This window comes from Cyprinodon tularosa, unplaced genomic scaffold, assembly GCF_016077235.1.
Source record: "Cyprinodon tularosa strain WSP-4 unplaced genomic scaffold, ASM1607723v1 ctg18, whole genome shotgun sequence".
Classification (NCBI taxonomy): Eukaryota; Metazoa; Chordata; class Actinopteri; order Cyprinodontiformes; family Cyprinodontidae; genus Cyprinodon; species Cyprinodon tularosa.
This window is the reverse complement of record NW_024038608.1, coordinates 1,009,988-1,030,910: the sequence shown is the minus strand read 5'-3', so window position 1 is coordinate 1,030,910 and position 20,923 is coordinate 1,009,988. Positions and strand designations below refer to the sequence as shown.

The 20,923-nt window shown below is 37.3% G+C and overlaps 1 protein-coding gene across 1 annotated transcript in view; it reads right to left on the bottom strand.

The window, feature by feature from the left end:
- Positions 1–18,477: 18,477 nt before the first annotated feature.
- calcrlb (calcitonin receptor-like b) overlaps positions 18,478–20,923 on the bottom strand; it is a 28,537-nt gene continuing 26,091 nt past the window's right edge. Inside the window, exon 13 of the mRNA XM_038282160.1 lies at positions 18,478–19,563. Within this exon, the coding sequence (XP_038138088.1) occupies positions 19,369–19,563 (195 nt within the window). The 3' untranslated portion in view covers positions 18,478–19,368. The remainder of the gene's footprint in view (positions 19,564–20,923) is intronic.

The window sequence follows — 20,923 nt, the reverse complement described above, 5'->3', positions numbered from 1 at the left end:
AGCAGATATATCCCAGATTGCTATGCTAGAGCTCTCCTCGCAAAGCATCATGGGTTTTGTTGTGGTGGCGGCAAATAACAGAGATATAGCAAGCACCGTGCGGGGAGGCGGAGTTATGTGACTTACGGGGAGCAAGAAGTAGTGATCATCTGTCCAAACGGTCAGTTAACTGAGTTCATTATAAAGTCACCACTATATATTACTGCTCTATAAAGCAATTGAGGGTTTTAGGGGTTAGGGCGGACATTCGAACACAACCAATGTCTGAGTTTCTAACCTGCGACCTTTACGGTTGCTCGAAGCAGTTAACCCTTTGCTTGCTGACCCCCAGGCCAACAAACCTCAGTTCCTATTTATGATCACTGGTAAGATGAATATAGGTCAACTTTAAAATAGATTCTAAAGAAGGCAAACCTCCAACTCTCGAGGTTTCTTCCACCCGTTTGCTGCTGTTGCTTGGAGATCACAATGTCATCTACAAAACGTAATAATTCATTAACATTTCTTGTGTCTCTGATACAGTGGCTCCCTATTTCATCCTTCTGGGCCCCTGCTCCACTCTTGGTTTACACTATGCCTCTAAACTGACTCTCTAACATTAGAAATGGGGGTCTGCCACCAACCTTTGGTCTCCATAAGGCCTTTTGGTTCTCAGAAGGGTCCTAAATGACCAAAAACGGTCCTAAAATGGTTCAACAGTTAAACATAGAAATGCTCACTGCAAAAGATTACATATAGCAATAAAATAAAATAAAAAACTGACACTTTTAGAGTGTCTTTCTTTTTTTTTTTTAAGTTTTTTTTTAATCCGTAAATGAATTTATCGTTCGTTTAAAAACCGACCAGTATTTTTTTGTAGACATATCCCTCAAAATGGGTAATTTATTCAATTAATTAAAAAAAACTACATTTAAAATCTATGTATGTAAAATGTAATAATTTAATAAAACATTTTTAATGCATTCTTGATAGCGTCTGAAATCATCAACTGTAATTTACGTAAAAAGCTATTTTACGTCTATTTTAAATGTTATTCTGAATAAATGTATTTATTAAAATGCACAAATGACTTTAAATGTTATTTTGAAATAATGTATTTAGTCTAAAATGACATTTAATCAAATGTAACATTTTCAATGTATTCTTAATGATATTTAAAATAATTTATGCCATTTGAAATTAATACAATTATACAAAATATATATATATATAAAATGTATTATACTTTATATATATAAATAAATAAATAGATATAAAATGTAACTAATTATATCTACTTTTAAGAGGTCACAATTCACTTGTTCTTTTTCAGGATTTTTGGAATCATGACCTAAAATGTTTGGGAATAATAAATGAATGCATTCTATGTCTATCTCCCATTTAAATTAGTTTAATTTGGATTTATTTTAAAAAGAGAAACACCCTTCTAATGTTAAGTATGTTAACAAGCTGGAACGTGTTCTAAAGGAAGGTTAAGCACAAAATACAGAACTTTTCCTTTTTAGAAGAAACTATTTCATTATTACAGTTACCATTTCCTCTACGGTAAAAGAAGAAAAGTCATCTATATCTGCGATCGCTATCCAAACAAACACGCCATGTTCTACACAGATCCGAATTATCACTGTTATGATCAGAGACCGACTTCCTTATCTCATCTTTAATTTCATCTGGAAGTCCCAGAGAGGAAGAAATGGTAACTTTCTCCTCAACACAGAAATGTACAAGCTGTATTCAAAGCTTGTATACGTTAACGATATGTATATATGTATATATATATATATATATATATATATATATATATATATATATATATATATATATATATATATATATATATATATATAAACGAATGGGGCCTCTTTTGTGTTTTAACCAAACAAGACCCCGAGATGATTTAACAACAACGCCCAGATCCTGGCTGGGGTGTCTCTTGTTCACTGAGGAGCCTTGATGAGATTTCCCAGCTACTCCTTTTCCTTCCTGTGCCCCCGGCAACCCCACCTCACCGACGCCCCGCTGAAAACACTTAAGAGCATAAAGCACGGACCATGAGAAAACATCAAACCACAGCTCGGAGTTAACTCTCACTGGCATGAGAAGCAGCGGCGAGGATAAGATTCTCACACTCTGTGATCAGAGGTTGTTTCCTCTGTCAATAATGGGATAAACCTTGTTTAGATTTCTTATCCTTATCACAATTCCTTATTCTCATTTTTTTCCATTCCTGTTTTAAGTTTTTTCAAGAATAAAGAAGATCTCTTCTTTATGCCTCATATAAAAAGCTTGATGTAGAGGATGTTAGCTGATAATAACATCATTGCATAAGTAATAGATCTATTTCCTCATTATTCAAACAACCTGAATACAACTCTGAACATGATATTTGTCCCCTAAGTGATTAAAATTAATTATTGAAGGTTTTCTGAAAGATACACAAAAACATTTATATATTTTTTTAAATGAAGGCTTGAAGTAAATATAAACGGATTCAAGATTGAATCGGGGGAGATTTAGATGATACTGACAAAAAGAGATCAGCCCCACACATCCTCATCTTCCTCAACGTTTCAGTGCTGCTTGCTTTATCTAATAATCTGACCAGTCAGATTTCTAAAAAAAACAAAAAAAAAAAAACACTGTTTCCTGCTGAACTGAATCAGATTACGGTTTTTTTCTGATGCTTAAGCACAATTTTTGTAGCTATTGGCTTTTTTTTTGCAGAACTATGTAGAGAAATAAGAAAACTAAAAATAGCAAAAAATTGTAGTTCTTTTAGTTGATAAACCTTGCTTAACTCTTTAAACCTTTGTTAAAATGGTTTTTTTCAATCAGACTGTTAACACAAACGTTCACATTAATAACTAAGACTTTATTGCCATTTGAAATTTCGATACATGCATTTCCATTTATATAAAGTGCAGCAGCGATCGAAATGTAAACAGTGTAGGGGAGACATGGTGCAAAAAAGATTGATGTGGAAGTTTCAGAGCAGTGCAAAAATAAATAGACATGGTGTAAAATGCTGTAGAAGACACTACACATTAATGGTATAAATAGAAGCACATCTTTGGTTTTCTGGAAATTGCATGTAAAGCAATGAGTTGTGTATAAAGTTCCACAAAAAGCGTGCTGTGTTATGGATTGTACCTGCAGTTTTGAAAAGGGTGTGTTACAAAATTGCAATCTGAGCTCAAAGCAGCAGTTTAGTTTTGCAAACTCAGTGAATGGTTTTACTATAAGTATTGGTAGTTTTAGAAGCAGCACTGAAAAAAATTCCAGTTAGGGTTTAAGCATTCAGGAAAAAAAACTGTTATAAGCACTAAATGTGCCAACTACATACTGATGGTATAAATAAAAAAACACATCTGGCTTTTGCTTTCTCTTTGCACAAGGTACAGTAGGCAATGTCTGTTTGAGGTCATTCCTTTATCATTGTTCTGTAAATAAACAGGGATGCAAATTCCAATTATTGAGGTTTATTTACAGACAGCACAACAAACCTGTGTTTTTTTTCCAGTAAAAATTACTTTGAAAAAAAGATATCAGTTAACCTTTTGTTGTCTCTCTGGGTCCGGCCACAAGACATACAAGGCATGGAAATATCTCCAGGAATGTCACATCCAGGCCTGATTCCTGCTCAATATCCATACAGACCTCCTCCATTTCCTGTACAAGTGTTATGTGTTGATGGGGATGATGGCATAAGGCCTTCCAATGCTTGCAGAGAAGAACTCTTCAATCAGATTCAATAATGGAGTATGGAAGGAGGCTGAGTGCATTGAAGAGTGGGTGATCTGAAAACCAGTTGCGGACCAAAAAAGCCCTATGGAAACATATATTGCCACATATGATGACGTATTTGGTCTCCTCTTCCTCCTACTTATCCACCTCCACGTCCTCATCCTCCTCTAATTCTCACTCTTCTTGCTTCCTCCATTGTACCCCACATAGACAGCTCACCTGTGGCTTATTTAAGGTGCTTAAACTGATTGCAATGTGAACTACTTATCTAAAACAGTTTTAACATGTGACAGTGTGCCAGACAGTTAGCAAAAATAATGTGCATAGTATCCAAATGTGTGTATAGTTATGCTAAGAGTGTGTTGATCATCTGGACATTGAGTAAGGCCATGAGTTGTGTTTACAGTTTTGCAAAAAGAGGGCTGTGCAGTGGATTTTAGCTACAGTTTTGAAAATTGTGTGTCACAAAATTGCAAAGTGAGTTCAAAGCAGTGTTTGTGCTTTTAGCTTTGCAAAGTCTAGGATTGGTTTTTTAATAGGTATTACAGTTTTTTCTGATGGCTAAAGCGTAACTTTTGAAACTATTTTTTTTTTTGCAAAACTCTGCACACAAAAAACAAAACCTTTCACCAAATCAGCAAAGCATGTTAGTTCTCTTGCAAAAGCTAATAAACCTCGCTTAACTCTTTGTATTTTTTTATCAAATAGTTAACACAAGCCATCATATTAATAAGCACACAGTGTGCCACTGATGGTATAAATAAAAAACACATCTGGCTTTTGCTTTCCCTGTGTAGGAGGTATAGGCTATGTCAGTTTGAGGTCATACTTTCGCAGTTCTGTAAACATACAGGGATCCAAACTTTAAGTAATTGTGTTTATTTACTGACATCAAAACAAACAGAAGTGTTTTTTTTTTCCCAAGTCCAAACACAAAACCAGTGAAAGGAGAAAAAAAAGAAATCGACATTGTGTCGTCTCCTATGTCTCCTAGAATGCCGTATCCAGGCCTGACATGATGCCTGATCAATATCCACACAGGCCTCCTCCATTGCCTGTAAAAGTGTTATGTGTTGATGGGAATGATGGCATAAGGCCTTCCAGTTTCTGGCAGAATGGACAGTATGGTGGGAGGTTGAGAGCAGTGAAGGGTGATCTGTAAACCAGTTGTGGACCAAAGCAGCCCTATGGAACCTTATATTTCCACACCCTACTGAACAACTTGGTTGTTCAGTAGGGTGTGGAAGTTCTTAAATCAGCGTTATAGTATTTTTCTGGTTATAGATTCAACCTTAAACCTGTACTCCATGGTGAAAGTGTGAGGGGAATCAAGGCAATCTTGTTTTCTTCTTGGTTTGTTTTTAAATAAGAAGTAATAATCACAATTTATTTTTTATTTTTTTTGCGTTTCTATGCTAAAGTTTAGAATTTGTAGCAGTGTTTCAGTACATCAATATACGCAACATATTCTCATTATCAGTTCGTATGAAATCGTACGAAAAATTATGCACAGTATTTCATACGTTTTTGACGTTTTTCCTCGAAAAAACATATCAGTGCGCATGCGCAGCCAGACAGACGAAAAAAGCAGATCCACGGACGGACGTAAAAGTGGGACAGACAGTGCAATAATTACTTCATGATGTCTCTCACTAGGTTGCTTGCTGTTTTGTATCTTAGGGTTAGGGCTAATTGTATGTTAAATTCTATGTTATTGAATCGTGCGTAAGATGCGCATGCGCACGGATATCGCAAGACATAAAAATACGACGAAATACGACGAAAAAAACGTCAAAAACGTATGAAATACTGTGCATAAACTTTTCATACGATTTCATACAAACTGATAATGAGAATACGCTGATATACGTGCCAGTGGTGGCTGGCCAATAGAGGGCGCTAGGCCGCCTCCCAACCCACCCAATGACCTTGATTAGCACATGAAAAAACAAATAAAATTTAAATATTTCAAAATATATTAATATATTTTTTTAGATGTGTAAGGTAAATTATTAATCTTTAATGACGAGTAAAACTGTTTAGTTTGTCTTTGGATGGGTGACGCATCACCACCTGGGGCACAAAAATCTTTGGCCATAGAATCTCATCAAAGTTGTACATCCACAGTAGCTCCTCCGCAATAAAAAGGGATAGGAAATCCTGGTGAGATTCCTTAAAGCAAACTTACAACGAGAAGCTGGACGTTAAGTCGTTTGGACCCGATCAAAATTAATCAGTGGTCCAAAGACAGATGGAGTCAGTACACCCTGTCTTTTTCCAGGCCCTGGTATAGCTACAAGGCTTGGCTGACTGCATGCAGTGAGGCTAATGCTTTATTCGGCTTGCCCTGTCAGGATCTGACCCAGCATGGATAAAGACCGGTAGGTTTGATTCAATGCCCTTTTTAGAAAAGGCAATGGAAGAATGAACACTCTGGGATTTACATGGAAAATATTTTTTATTTTTATGAAATGTATTGATCTCACTTTGGAAAAATGTACCTCTGTATTTAACCCATTCCCTTGTGGGGCAGTGGGCTGCCATTGTGCGGCACCTGGGGAGCAATAAGGGATCGAGAGCCCATAGTGGAAGCAGTGGGATTCAAACTGAGTACTTCTCAGAGCACAAGTGCACTACTCTAATCCAGTAGGCCAACAATCCCCCCTATAATAATAACAATATAATATATTGTACTTTCTCTATATGCTTGTTAATTTGCAGAGTTGCTTTTAAATAAACACATTCTCAGAATTTAAAAAAATATATATATTAGAAAACAATAAAGCTGACTAATAGCTTCTCCGGTTTTTAACTTGTACATTATTTTTTTGGGATTTGTGACACCATACTGGGCCATTGAAAACACAGATTTGCCTTCACAAAGCCTCAGAAGGGCAAGAATTATGTACAAAAAGTGTACATGAAATTATCCATCCATCCATTTTCCGTCTCATACTCATACTCATACTCATGCTCAGCCGGGGTCGCGAGGGGTGCTTGTGCATATCTCCAGCTGTCTACGGGCAAGAGGCTGGGTACACCCTGGACAGGTCGCCAGTTACATGAAATTACGATTTGTTGATATAAAGTGTTTTTATAGTGTTTTTTGTTGTTGGCATTCATATAAACATACTGGTGTGATAATTTTGTATACGTTTGATTGGTTTTTAGTATATGTCTATTTTGAATTGCTGAAAAATCTACCAGCCCCCACTGATACATGCAGTGGTTTCTGAACATTGCAAGGTTCTTTAAAATGAATATGAAAATTATACAGAAATATACTAAAATTATAGAATTGTATTTTAATTTTTGAATACTCATGTACTTTAAGATCTGTGTACTTTTGAATAATTAAGTATTTTCAAAATTGAGTACTTTAATACTTGAGTAGATTATTGACCGAGTAACTTTTACTTGTACTTGAGTAAGATTTGACTATGAGTATCAATACTTTCAGTCAAGTACTACTGTTGAGTACTTTGTCCACCACTGCTTGTGTGTTAAATGTTTTAGAGATAAAAACGTTAGGTTAGCATTAGCATTGGCGGACCTGGCAACTATTTGTAAACAGCACAGAAAGAGTGCGGCAACTTCTGGCCGAGAGGAATTAAACTTGAAACTCTCACCTTTAAAAAGAAAAATCTGTATCTGTACAGAAGCAACTCAGCCTCATATTCATAATAAAAAAATAACAAATAGTTTTATTTTTTTTTATTTATTTTAAAGAGACACATTAATGTTTTGCCCCTTAATGTGTGTTGGGTGGTAGCTAGTGAAAATTAGACGAAATAACATTTACATTATTTGATATAAGATACAGACCAAAATAAACTACTTTAGATATAATCCCCTCTACCACCACCTGAAAGCAGTTATTTTTAACAGGAATGAGGTCAACAAAAAAAATCCACACATACACACACCATTTTACCCATCACCCTTTCAACCCCCGCATGTCGGCAAAAGTCGAAGCTGATCAAAGGGGAAATGGGCCGACTTAACATCCCGCCTTTTCCCAGATCCTGGGAGGAGTCTGTGCCTGGTGGCAGCGAGGGAGAACAATGGCAGGAAACAGGGAGAGGAGCGAGGGAGTTCCTGTTGGCAGGACTATGCTGAAGACGAGAGCAACGACATGCATCGCACAAGTGGACTCAGACCCGCCACCCTGTTCAGAAGGAACTGGACTCTTTAAAACTGCAATAAGAGCTTATTGTTTGAGATTTTTTTTTAGGAGGATAATTCCAAGAGTCTGACGTTTAAAGGGAGTGATGCCTTGGACATCCCGCTGCTTTTTTGTAACAAATGAGCTTTAATAAAACTGCTTGCAAAGCAAACAGTCCACCCCCCCCCCCACACACACACACCCCCCAGCTGATATACATGTCCTGAAAAAGACTTTGATGACTGCTTTATACCTGTCATCACCATCTTAAAGGAAAGCTTGAAATAACAATCAAATAGGTGTCCTATATTCAGGTTAGCTTTATCTCTATCTAATGTTAACTAAAATATCCATTAACAGTCATTAAAAACTAACTTTTTTATCCATGGTGAGGTGTTAAACTGTTTTGGAAAGATCTATCTAATCTGTCACGAAGAATATCCCACCAGACACATTCACACATGATGAATATGTACCTATTTAAATGACTCGGGCATTTACCTAGGAATATTTCATAGGATGTACACCTTGGTGTATCACACCTTTAGGCTTTACGTGACATAGGGGGGTTTAGGGGGTATCCTACGGTGGCCCTTAAGTGCAAACTGCAACTACAAATCTAAAAGCGCAACTACATTAAGGAAATCGCAACTACATAAAGCAAAGCGCAACTACATTAAGAAAAACAAAACTACATTAAGAAAAACAAAACTACATAAAGAAAAACAAAACTACATTAAGAAAAACAAAACTACATAAAGCAAAGCGCAACTACATTAAGGAAAACACAATTACATTAACCTACCGGAAAAGGTAGGTACCAGTGGGAAACATGAGACATCGCTGATTGGACGACGGCGCCGTTTATCTGCACAAAGACTGTTTTTATATTGTATGTTCCTGCATTTAATACCTTTAATATCATGGGTTTGCTTGATAGCTGCAGCTAGTGCTTCAATAAAGGTGACAAAACGGGACTCTGAGGATTAAAGCTATAAGAAGTTGGATTATTTGTTCTAATATTTCCTGTTGAAGGATTGTATCATATTTTAGGCGATTTATTTCGTATTTTTTAAACTCCAAATTTCACCAGAAAAAAATGCTACTTAAAAAAACAATCTTAGAAAAGTTTAATTCCTGGTTTGCATTGGTTTGGTTGGTGACTGCATTACGTCCCTAAAGTGATGAATCAGATTTTTTTTTTCTTCGGTCGATCAACTACTGAATATTTTGTTTTAGTTAAAAATCAAATCAATTTATCTGTATAGTACCAGCTAGGAGAATGCATCAATGTAATGACTTTGCCGAGTTGATTCCTACTGAATCAGCATGTAGTGACAGTTGACAGTCTGTAATAGTGTGTTAATTGTCAATTGGGCATTTGACTCTAAAGCAATCCCTGATAGTGAGCATGCATGCAATGACAGGAAAGAGCAAGAAAAGGCTCAGTGTAAGCAGCTTTTTGCTGATACCGTGGACAGGGCAGACAAACCTAAAGACAACAATGAAACCGTACAGACAGAAAATATGCACCAAAAAAGCAGCTAAATGTATCAAAACAAGGTATGGAGGGACTAAATGAAATGTTTCTGATAATGCAGCAACTCCAAATACACAATATAATGTATTTAAAAGCCAAAAACTGTGATTTTTTTGTGATGTGTGCACTTTAAAATCAATACAAAAATGCAGCAGATGCCAAAAGAACAATATAAACACAGCTTCAGTAAGCTTGGAGAAGAGGATTTTCCCTAAGAACAGATTCCCACAGTGGATCGTAATTATTTTTTTTTCAGAAACCACCAAAGTTGCAACCAAGTGTTGACATCATCAGCTGCTCACATTATTCACGACCCTTAAGCGGTCTGAGGTGGCCGTGCTGTGAGCGGCAGATTTCCTGCGGTCCCCCCCAGACCCGGGCCACATTATTCGAGCATCGAAGCCCAAACACTTACACCGATCTCCCTCCTCCACACCCTCAAGCACTGCCAAGAGCTTATTCCATTGTTCTCAAGAGTGAGACATCCCAACAAATGATCGTCCAGAGTGTGCTAAGAGCCAGATGTGTGGATAAAATATTTATCGCTCTTGTTTTTTTTTTACAAGGTTCTAAATTAACTGGAAATATTGTCTCAAATTAACTCCCTTTTCTTGATAATGATAAACAGTTTTCAGCTTTCATTTAGCCATTATCAACACCCAAGTGATTGTTCTTAAAGCAGTGTTACAGCTTCTTCCTGAGAATACGCATTCTTAACATGCCATCTTGGTTGCTAATGGGAATTTATGATCCATCGCGTCTTGTGTAACCAAGGTCCTTCTTCCGAGGATAAACTAACAACTTTGACAAATTGGCAAGTGGGAGTTTCCCTCCTCAGGATGGAAAAGTCCATCTGAACAGCCCATAAACTCAGAGGTAATATTTTTATCTGAGGTCCTCCTTAAATTGAAATTGATATAAACAGATGGGAATGTGAAGAGCTAACAAAAAGGTTTTCTTCACTGTAGATGACACTAAACAATGAAAAGTTGGTAAAACAAAGACAAAATAATAGGAACAAGGGAGTTGATTAAATTGATGTAATCTATTACATTTTTAAAAGTAAAAATTCTGATTTTATTTGCCATTATTTATCTATAATGGCACAGTGCAATCTGCCCTCACTATAGGATGACCATGCAGTTGAAAATGTAATGTGAATGTAGAAGGAGTCACTCTAAATTCAGCTGAGAGGGACTTAGGACAGAAGACAGAAGTATATCTGAGTGCTTCCAGTTTTTTTGTTTCAATTCAAATCCCTCTCAATTCCCATTTTTAATATTTTAAAGAGAAATAGTAATAGAGCTTGCTTGCAACAGAAAAGTAAATAAATAAATCAGAAACAGCCAAAAAGTAAAATTTGGGTTTTTTTTCAGACAAGCTGACCATCAATGATTGACCAAAGTCTGAACTTCCCAGCGAATTTTAAGTCCTTAAACTTTTAACTTTTTAAAACATTTTTTTAAATAAACGATCACATATCAAATTTGTTAGCTCTAATATAAAGCTGATTAATATAAACTTTTTAAATATTCTTTTCACAGAGTTACACTTTAACATGAAGATTCCTTTTGGAAAACATTTCTAGAAATAATGTTTCTAGAATTAGGTTAAGGTGAGTATGTGTTGAAGTTCTGCCAGCTTGATTCTTATGTTGTCAAGACTAATAACAGAGGACCCAATTGTCGAAGCGGGCAGTGCTAGATTTCTTAAAAATTCTCAATTAAGGAAAGGGATCTGCAGTAAACAGTGAAGCTCTAAGGTAGGAACCTCTGCAGGAGGGAAACACAGGTTAGTGACCATGTCTTTCTGGAGGAGGATACTTATGAACGTGTGAGTCACTAAACTGGTCTTAAAGTTCAGTCCATGTCCGGAGGACAAGGTTGGTTCCAGCCGGTCGGCTGCTGACAAGACGCTGCGGGTGCCACCCAGAGTCCCAGATGCTAAAATCCTGGACACTGGAGAAAAGGCAAGTGATCTGAACTGAACAAAAGAAGGAAAGAAAATTCAGAGGGTGAGGCGAAAGCCGGTGTCAAGGAAGTTTTAGGGAGTCTGGGCCAGGAATTCAGAGATCCGGAGAGGTACCAAAGGGAAATTCGGGACGATGTCAGTAATCAGTTCCAGGTTTGATATACAGGCAGAATCCAGCAGGAGTCTGAGAACAGGTCAGGCAAACAGATCAGAACGGGAATAGGCAGGTTCAGGCAGAACGGGTCAGGATCAGGCAATCAAAAGCACTTAGTTACACTAGAAGACTCTCACCTATCGCTTGAACAATCTGGCACTGAGGACTGATAGAAGGCTGGTTAAATAGAGGTCGAAGCAGGTGCATCAGAACAATAACAAGAAACTGGGCGGAGATAAGCAGGTGAATGAAATGAGCATAAAGATCATAACATATGTGTTTTTAGGAGAATTTTAGTTCTCCAATGTTCCTTGCCTCTGATGTTGGATGCTGTGCAGCTGAAAATATTTTTGCCTTTATTTCTTCCTGTTTAGTCATTTGTTAAGATTGCATAACCTTAGCAAACATTTTTTCTTTTTAAACAGCAGCTCATTATTACCTCTAAAGCTGAAATATGACAGTACCAGCTAGGAAGGGAGGAGAAAATAGAGCAGGAAATTCAACCCATCTTTTCCATCATACATTATGTGAGATATTTAGGAAAAAAGTCAGAGAACTTCAAGCCCTAGTAAGGACCAAGAAGATAGACAATGCAGCATCATGTGTTTTACTGAAACATGGCTGCAGGATCATATTCCTGACTCAAATGTGTCTCTACCAGGGTTCCTGATCATATGAGGACAGAGAAATTTAAAGAAGGCCAGAAAACTTTAATGAGATGGGTTGGAAGTGCTTGTGAACAACAGATGTTGTCATCAAGGATATATAACTGCAAAGATTAGCTCCATGTTATTTGCTCAGTTTACCAGTGCTCCGTTATTAACTGTTTACATTGCACCTTCTACTGTTGCCAACACTGCATTTGAAGTCATCAATACTGTTGTTGCTGAAGTACAGGCACAGCAGCCAGTTTGTGGCAATAACTGTTAATCATGCCTCAATCTCTGCTACACCACCCACATTCCAACAGTTTGAAAGCTACTATACTAGAGAAAACTAAATATTACTCTTGTTTTGTACAAATGTAACATAGGCATACATTTTTAAAGTAAGATATCCTCGTTGGAAACAGGATCACTTTCTTGTTTTTCTATACGCAGAGTATAGAAAAGTACTGTATACGTTCCCAGAAAGAGAAACAGAACTGCTCTCTTGGCTTCTCTAAATTGTCCTTAGGTGCGATTACATGTAGAAGCTCGCTTGTGTCTCTCTGTGTTGCCATGGGGACCTGTCCAAGGTGTACTTTGCCCATAGACCACGAGAGATAGGTGTTGCCCCCCTCTGCGACCTTTATAGAATTAGTGGGAGAAGATGGATGGAGTTGACAAATACTCCCAAGTCAAGATGTTTGAGGTTTAAAGACTCCTCTTTAACCTTTTTTATGTGCAATACAATTATTGAGGATTAATGTTTCAGTTATAATCCACCTAAAATAAAGTGAGCTTGTTTATTTTTTAGCAATGTCTGCAGGATTGTCAATGAAATGGGCCACCATATGGTTTTACACAGCGATCCCCAGTGGAAACGTCCTTGACAGTTTCACAGAATTTCTACTGACTCTGTTTCTGAAAAACCACCAGGATACCAGAACACCAGTGAAATAATTCAGGTCTCAGTGGAAGTGAGGGAAGTGAAGGCAGTAAACAAGCGTTAGTCATGGGGCTGAGGATGTGATCACTACCAGCACACAAGAGTGGATGGATCAAGAATTCAATGGCAATTTATTCTTAGAAACAGGAAGCATGTAATACAGCTCATAAGTTGCTGTTGTGATAGATAAACAAGAAAACAAATTAGCCTAGGTCCTTCAAAACCCTAAATCTGTACTTTTATGTTTCCTCTCCATTATAAAAGAAGTATGTGCCATCAAACATTATGGGATACTTAACCAATCCGGCATGCAGATGCAAGAGGAGACAAGCAAAAACATTTAAGTGTTCCAGACAAAATAAAAATGGGAGAGATGGTTTCATGTTAACAGTGATGATACTCCTAGTGCTTTCCGAGAATAACAGAAACAAGAGTCCTATGTGGATTTAGGTTAGATGTACGGTACAAAAGCCATAAATATCTCTTTTAATGGTAACAGAAACAGCACATGTGCTTTTCATCAGCCTGCTTTCCAACACTTGAAAGAGAAACGTTGCATGCCAAGAGCTGTACCAGCCTCTATACAGCTTGAATTTGACAAATGATGCCATGAAAGAATAGATATAGGACTTTTCCTTTGGGATTTCCTAACTGTACCTGTTTGCATGCACATGCCTTCTGGACGCGGAGCAGACAGTAACCCACCCTGCTTTGTCTGGAAACAAAATTCATTACAGTGAGAAGTATTTTCTTAGGTCGGACAAGGAAATTCCGCCCTCAATTAAATATGTGGGAAAGGGAACGCAATCAGATATGATTTGATTTGTTCTGGGTGAGGAAAACAGTGATGAAAAAAAGAGCCTGCAATGAAGGAAAACATGTATCTGTTTTTAAATCTGCCAGACTTTATTTACCTTATTTGTAGAAACAAGCTCTGTTGGTTGTGAAAATACCGAAATCTAAATAAATTTGCTTCAAGACCCCCGTTTGACTCAACCAACTGATTTTGATTGAATGTAGCAATATAATTTTTGTATTCTGAGACCAAAGGTAATATGAAGTCATAGTATTTTTTGCATGAAGGACATGGATAGTAAAAATAAAACAACCAATTAAAGCTTATGAAATAAAGATAACTCTTATACCTTTGCTTTTTATGTAATGTGCAGGCTATAGCACCTATAAACATATCAATAAAAAGTTCTATAAGGCCAAATATTAGCTAAAGTGAATATTCACTTTCAGCACACCAACAAAAATTTATTTTAAGGAGAGAGGCTTTTGGGTTATACTAGGGCTGTGTCCTAATGTCCGCACTAATTACTATAAAAGGCACTATATGGTGGCAACGCCATTTTAGATGACTGTCTGAATGTCTAGTGGATGAAAAAGTAGTGGACTTAAAATCTCCATCAATACACCTTAAAAAGTAGTGATCATCCACGGTCACTAGATTAGAGCTATATCCCAGAATGCTTTGCGAGGAGAGCTCTCCTCCTGCCCTGTCGCCATACCCAATGGAGGCGACAAAAAAGAAAGATGGCGCAGGCCCCCTGCAGGGAGGGGGGGGTCGCGTGACCAACGGGGAGCGAAAAGTAGTGACCATCTGTCTGAAGGTTAAGTTAACTGAGTTTACTATAAAGACCAGTATCTAGTCCCTGGTCTATATCGTGATTGAGGGATTTAGGGGTTAGGGTGGACGTTCTGACACAGCCTAAGTGTTCAGATGGGAAAGCAAAAAGGACTAGCAAATGCCAATGTATGCAAAACACGAAAGATGATAAACTAAGCTCTCCAATGCAGTGTTTTTGTTTTTTTCAGAAAATGTCTGACACTGAAAATAGAGCCTTGAAAACATATTTAGTAACTTGAAATCAACATAAAAGCCCCACTTGACAGAAACACTAGCAAGACAGTCTACTGTACTTATGGTAGTAGATTTACATGCAATCTCAAGTTCCATAACTTCATTTTTGCTAATAAAATAAAATAAAATAAAATAGTTTTTGGGTAAAAATTAGACAGTAGCAAGTTGAGTTCATCCAATTTTGACTATTTTGGCTTAAAATCAGCATTTTAAACTAACATCAATCAGCTTTGTATTCTATTTAGAATGCTAAGCTAATGAAGGGATGCTAATCCGTAATTTTTACTATTTCACCATAATATGCTATCTTGTAGCTTTGTTAGCTTAATACAACACATTGTCTTTCATGATATGTTTGCCATTAGCCATGAAACACTTTTACACAATGTGTTTCTGAGCTACGAAGATAGTTTTAGGCAAAAGTAAAAACCAATAAAGCTCTTTATCACTATTCTGGTTCATATAAATGTGGCACAAAGAAAAAATATTTAAAGGGTAATTCTACATATGTTTCAATTGTCCAAAACTGATTCTAACAATTAGCTAATTGGGCTAATATTTAGCATGCTTAGTTATTTCCTTCAATTGAAGTTATTCTAGGTTTAGTATTCTGAATAATTTCAAAAGTGTGTAGTAAATTGTTTTCAAAGGTGTTGCTTCTGATTTAGGAAATTATTGCATTAACACAAAGTAGTGCCAGAGCCCAAACATTTTTTTGGGGGAAGAAATGCCAGTTTGATACAGAGAAAATGACCGTAAGACACTGACAATAAGTTTGGTTTAATTTTGTTTTCAAACAGCCCAAAGTCATTCCATACAGAGTTAAGCATATTTTAGCAAATATGTCACAATTGTTACCTGTATAATCACTGGTATGATACAGGTTTTCACAGGTCAAAGCCTTTTTACAAACTTTTTTTTTTTTAAGAGCGATCAGATGGCAAATACTCAAATACTATCAAATCTGTTAGCTCTAATATAAACCTTATAAATTTTCCACTGTGCAGTGATACTGTATTCCATTGCTTATAGCTATTAATGCTTTGTTAAGAGTAAAATACAATTCTCTAGTTATTCAGAGAGGATATTACTAATCACTTGAAATTATATCATTACATTAAAGCTACAGTGTGTAATTTTCAGCGACATCTAGCGGTCAGACTGCAGACCGCAGCAACATGAACATCTCCCCCCCACCGCTTCTCCCCCCCAACAGTACGGCGAGCGTTACGGGACAAAATGTCTTCCACGACGTCGGAATCACCTACCTTCTCAAGTGATGAGGTTTGTTTACATAGATAATTTTACAGATAGTATTTCATTAGTCTGTGTAGGGTATAGATTTCATGTAGACTTTAGATAATAAATATACCCGTTATTTTTTCTACGTCGTTGTGACGTTTTGGTGAGCTGCTTTGCATGGTGATATAAACAGACGAAGGAATTGTAGTCATTAGTTTAACAGCGAGATTGTGTTCGCTAGAAGAATATATATTCCCCGTTTACAGAGTCCAAGTCTTGTTTGTGGCACGGGGGTTACAAGGCGAGGAAGAGGGAGAGGAAGAGGGCGAGGGCGTGCAGCTAGGGCCAGGCGAGAGAGGGGTGCCAGCGGGGTGACTAGAGCAGAGGAGGAAAGGCTTGAAGATCTCCAAAGGAGCCGGAGAGAAGTAACCGAGGTATATATCCAGAAAATTATTTTACAGAAAATTACTGAATCATTACCTGTGAAACGTCAGGGACGTTGCTGAATAAGTATACTGGAGAGTAACAGCATCATCAGGCAGCATGTTATTGTTTTAGACAGGTCTGAGCATCCTGTACTCCAAAAACTGCAGTGATATTAGACAATTGTGTGTGTAGGATTAATTACCTGTCCAAGAGAAAACTGGCAACTTGAGCGTCACTTTGAAAACCTTTTTCCTCCGTCAGTGACTTCCATCGTGTAAATGCCGTGCCAATGTTGATCCGTGTTTTTTGCCGTTTCTTCTCACGCTTGCGTTTATTCTCGTCGTGTTTCCGCTTCTTAGATGACGGGGGTTCGGTGTCCGCCGCTTTTCGTTGTGATACAGAGTAGGCATGATCCTCCATTCGTCTGATGTTTGGCCACACAGTGCCAAACAGTTTGCAAAGTCACTCACGCCTGCCGCCTTGTTCACCTTTCTTGTTACTGAGGCGCAGTATACCTGCTTCTTCTTCTTCTTTGGTTTCAGGCAGACTAAACGCTTCTCAGGCATAATACTGCCATCTACTGTTCAGTACCGTCTCAGTTAATCTCTCTCAACTTGCCGTAGTTATTTTCGAGCGTAATGGGAGATCTCGCAATCGCTAGTTTGTTGCCTCTGCGCTTGCCGTAGCGCAAAGATGTCTGCCCCCATGGCTGCGAGACCCGCTCCTATGTAATTATAAATAACGAATTCTAAGGCAACGCAAATATTATGGTTAAAAGGCTGAGCTCATAGGTGATGATAAATAACATAGTTATGTATAATATGTTAAATTTCTGACTTTATATCCCTGTAATTATTACACACTGTAGCTTTAATACTAATTAGTCCAAGTCTTGAACGTTTTTGCAAATGTGAGACTATTTTCAAAACCAACACCTGGTTTTTACTTCCCTATTTTACCAAACAGAATCCTACTTACATTATGCACTTCAGCGCATCTCTTATCGTCTCAGCAGAATGTCTACATCTACTTTTTTATTCTAGCCCACACATGCTGCAAGTGGAGCTCTCCAAACAGGAAGAGCAGCCAGGCAAACGCTGATAGCGAGCTTATTTTACAAGCATGTGCATTATTGAATGTAAAAAGAAGGGGATACATATTACAAAATGTTTGATGTAGAACAAAAAGCAATACTTTGTAGTTGGAGGAAGGCAAATTTTAATGTGCAAGGCTGTCCTTTATTTAAAATAGGAACTTTTGTGCCTAAAAACAGGGTATAAAACCCAAAGGACGTCATTTATGGCTGACACTTTGGATTTAGAATTACTTGATACACAAACTAATGCACCTTATTCAAGAATTTGGAATTCTGACATGGAAAACCTTTTAGCTGGTCCAACTTCAAATTCAATATGGCTTCTGTATGGACAAAGATTTACATGATTTGCTGGAATAATTTTTTTATTGCCACTTCTAACTGTATTTCGTAAAACAGTACTCTCCCCATTTTTGAACATGAATTGTTATATTTTTAACCATGTAAAATACAAAGAAATACATTGAGATTAGCTTTCATTGCTAGATTTAGCATCCCCAGTTTCGACTACCAATGCTACTTTAATTAAGTCTGCACATCTTTAACTGTGGTCTCCATCCAGCTTCTGCTTTATGGACCGTATAGAAAACAAGAATACAGATTTGAATCGAGGAAAAACTACTAAAATAGCCAATCTAGCATATAAAATTCTTTTCTTGGAATAGCAAACAGAATACCAAAATACTAGTGGGATCCGTCTCTATATTATTCACAAAAACAGCATTATCTGCAAGAATGTGTTTCAATACACTGTACAAATACATACTACAGGCTTCAATATACGGCATGCATGTTTACATATATACTCACCTCCCGCTCCGGTCATTTATCCAGCATTTTAGATCCAAATGGAAACAAAATATAGTAGATCAAATGGATAAAATGCAAACAGTGAGCCTAACCCAATGCGATAAAGCTTGTGCTTGTACCTAAACAGAATTTAGCTGAACTACAGCTTCAGTTCATCTTTGTACATGCAATGAAAAACACAACTATTAATACAGAAAACAGAAAGATTAACATGAGGAAACATATTTTAACACAATTTAATCTCTTCATTGTTTGAAAAATGTTCCTATTTTAGGACAGTTCACTTATATTAGTTACACATAATCACTGTTTTTGCCCTGATGTTGCTGATTCATGCACCCTTATTTGCAAATTTGCAATCTCTAATACAATTTGATCAAGTCTGATAAAATATGTAAAATAGATATTCCAAACACTTTACTTTATTTCCCTTCCCTTTATAATCATTTCACTACTTTGATCTTAAAACAACCTGATAGTGTTCATTTCATCACAACTTCCTGTACACCATGTGCTTGTGAAGTCATACGAATTTGTGGATTGCTGCTGTGCATCACTTTGATGAAGTAAGCCAGAGCATGGTTGACTTTGACGATGCTGTTTCTCGTGGTTTTCACATGATGAAGAAATGAGTAGATTCCTTCTGGTGATGTCATTTTCTGTGTTCCTCATGTCTGACAGTTCAGTCTTCCAGACAGTTCTGAAAATGTCAACCTTAACCGGTCCAGAAGTCAAAGAAACCTCCTTCCTTCGGAGAGTTTCTTTAAACATATGGGCTTTCCGATCTGAATATGTCCGAGCAACTTTTGCCATTTATGTGGTCTGTGTGGCTTTCGATGCTGTAGCAGCGGTGGACTTCAGTGAGTGACGACGCCACATAATAGGCTGAGCGGTTGGCAAAAGTGCCTGCAGATTGCATCCGCAGTAGATTCCACTGTCTCCGGAGAACAGTCTGAACCTAGAACACGGAAAAACATATCATGTTAAATGTTTCTCTTTTTTTTTGTGACTCAACCTCCAGTTTCAAAATTATGTTAGTATAATTTTCTCACAAATGTATACTAATTTATGACCATTTTTTTGATAAAAATATACTGCTCAAACATCTGGAGTAGCTCCACTAGTTTGAATCGGATGAGTTTTATGTTGTTTTATATTGTATATTTATCATTTTTTCTTTGTTTAATCACCTATAAATCAGAAATGGTGAGATTTAAAATAGTGGTTCTGCCTGAAAAATATTCCTCAATTCCTTTTTGTCATACAAATACAAACAATTGTATTTCCAAGTATTGTTGGCAGCTGTATTTTGTTGTACTGCTTTAATTCAAATATGTAATTTCAGGCGATATTTGCGCCTAAGAACCTCAGGGCTTAAGAAGCTAAGTGCTTTGCATGGGACCCAGGTTCAAATGCTGTTTACAAAAGGAAGGGCAACCAATGTAAAACCTGCCAAGTCTGATTATCAATTCTCAATGCATTTCTCTGGCAGTTCCTAAATAAGGAAACACACAAGGAAAGTTGAGATAAAAGAAAGATGGCACAGAACAATATGAGAGATATATGCTCTCATAATATCAAAGATCTATGTTCAGGGATTAAGACTATCACAGGCTTCAAATAGAAAGAAAATTAGGCAAACGCAAATCTAGACAGCCAATGAACTGACAACATGAACAACCCCAGCATCCTACTCTGTTTACTGCCAAAAGTCAAACAGACAACATTCCCTCGTTTGATCCAAAGCTTCCCTATCATGCTTCAAATGTTTAATCTGGCACCTTTGACATGGATCCTTCTGATTCTGTTTGTTTCCAATCAAATCAAAATGTAGTTCTGCTCAGCTATATCTGTCTCTAGAAAACATGTGAAGAGGCAAATAGAGATGTTGACTTGGAATAAGGCTCCAGTTCCAGATGCTGTCAGCCCCAGAGTCCTCAGGGCCTATGCAGAGCAGCTCTTTGGGATTCTACAGCTCATTTTCAACCTTAGCCAGACCCAGGAGTTGGTTCAACAGTTGTCACAGACATTGTTCCTTGTTCTAATAAAACTCACCCAACATTTCCAAATGACTAGACCTGTTGCTCTGACATGCCACATCATGAAGAGCTATTCCCATTGACCCACCAGAACAAATTAACGAGTAAATATAACGACCTCCTGCAGTTTAGTTATCGATGTAGAGTTAAGGGCTGGATCAAAGTCTCCCTGACAAAAAAGGCCACATTTTGTGAGACTAAAGGTTCAAGTGTCTAACCAGGTAGTCAGCACTACAGGAGTACCACAGGGGACAGTATACCTCTGATTCTTTTTTATAC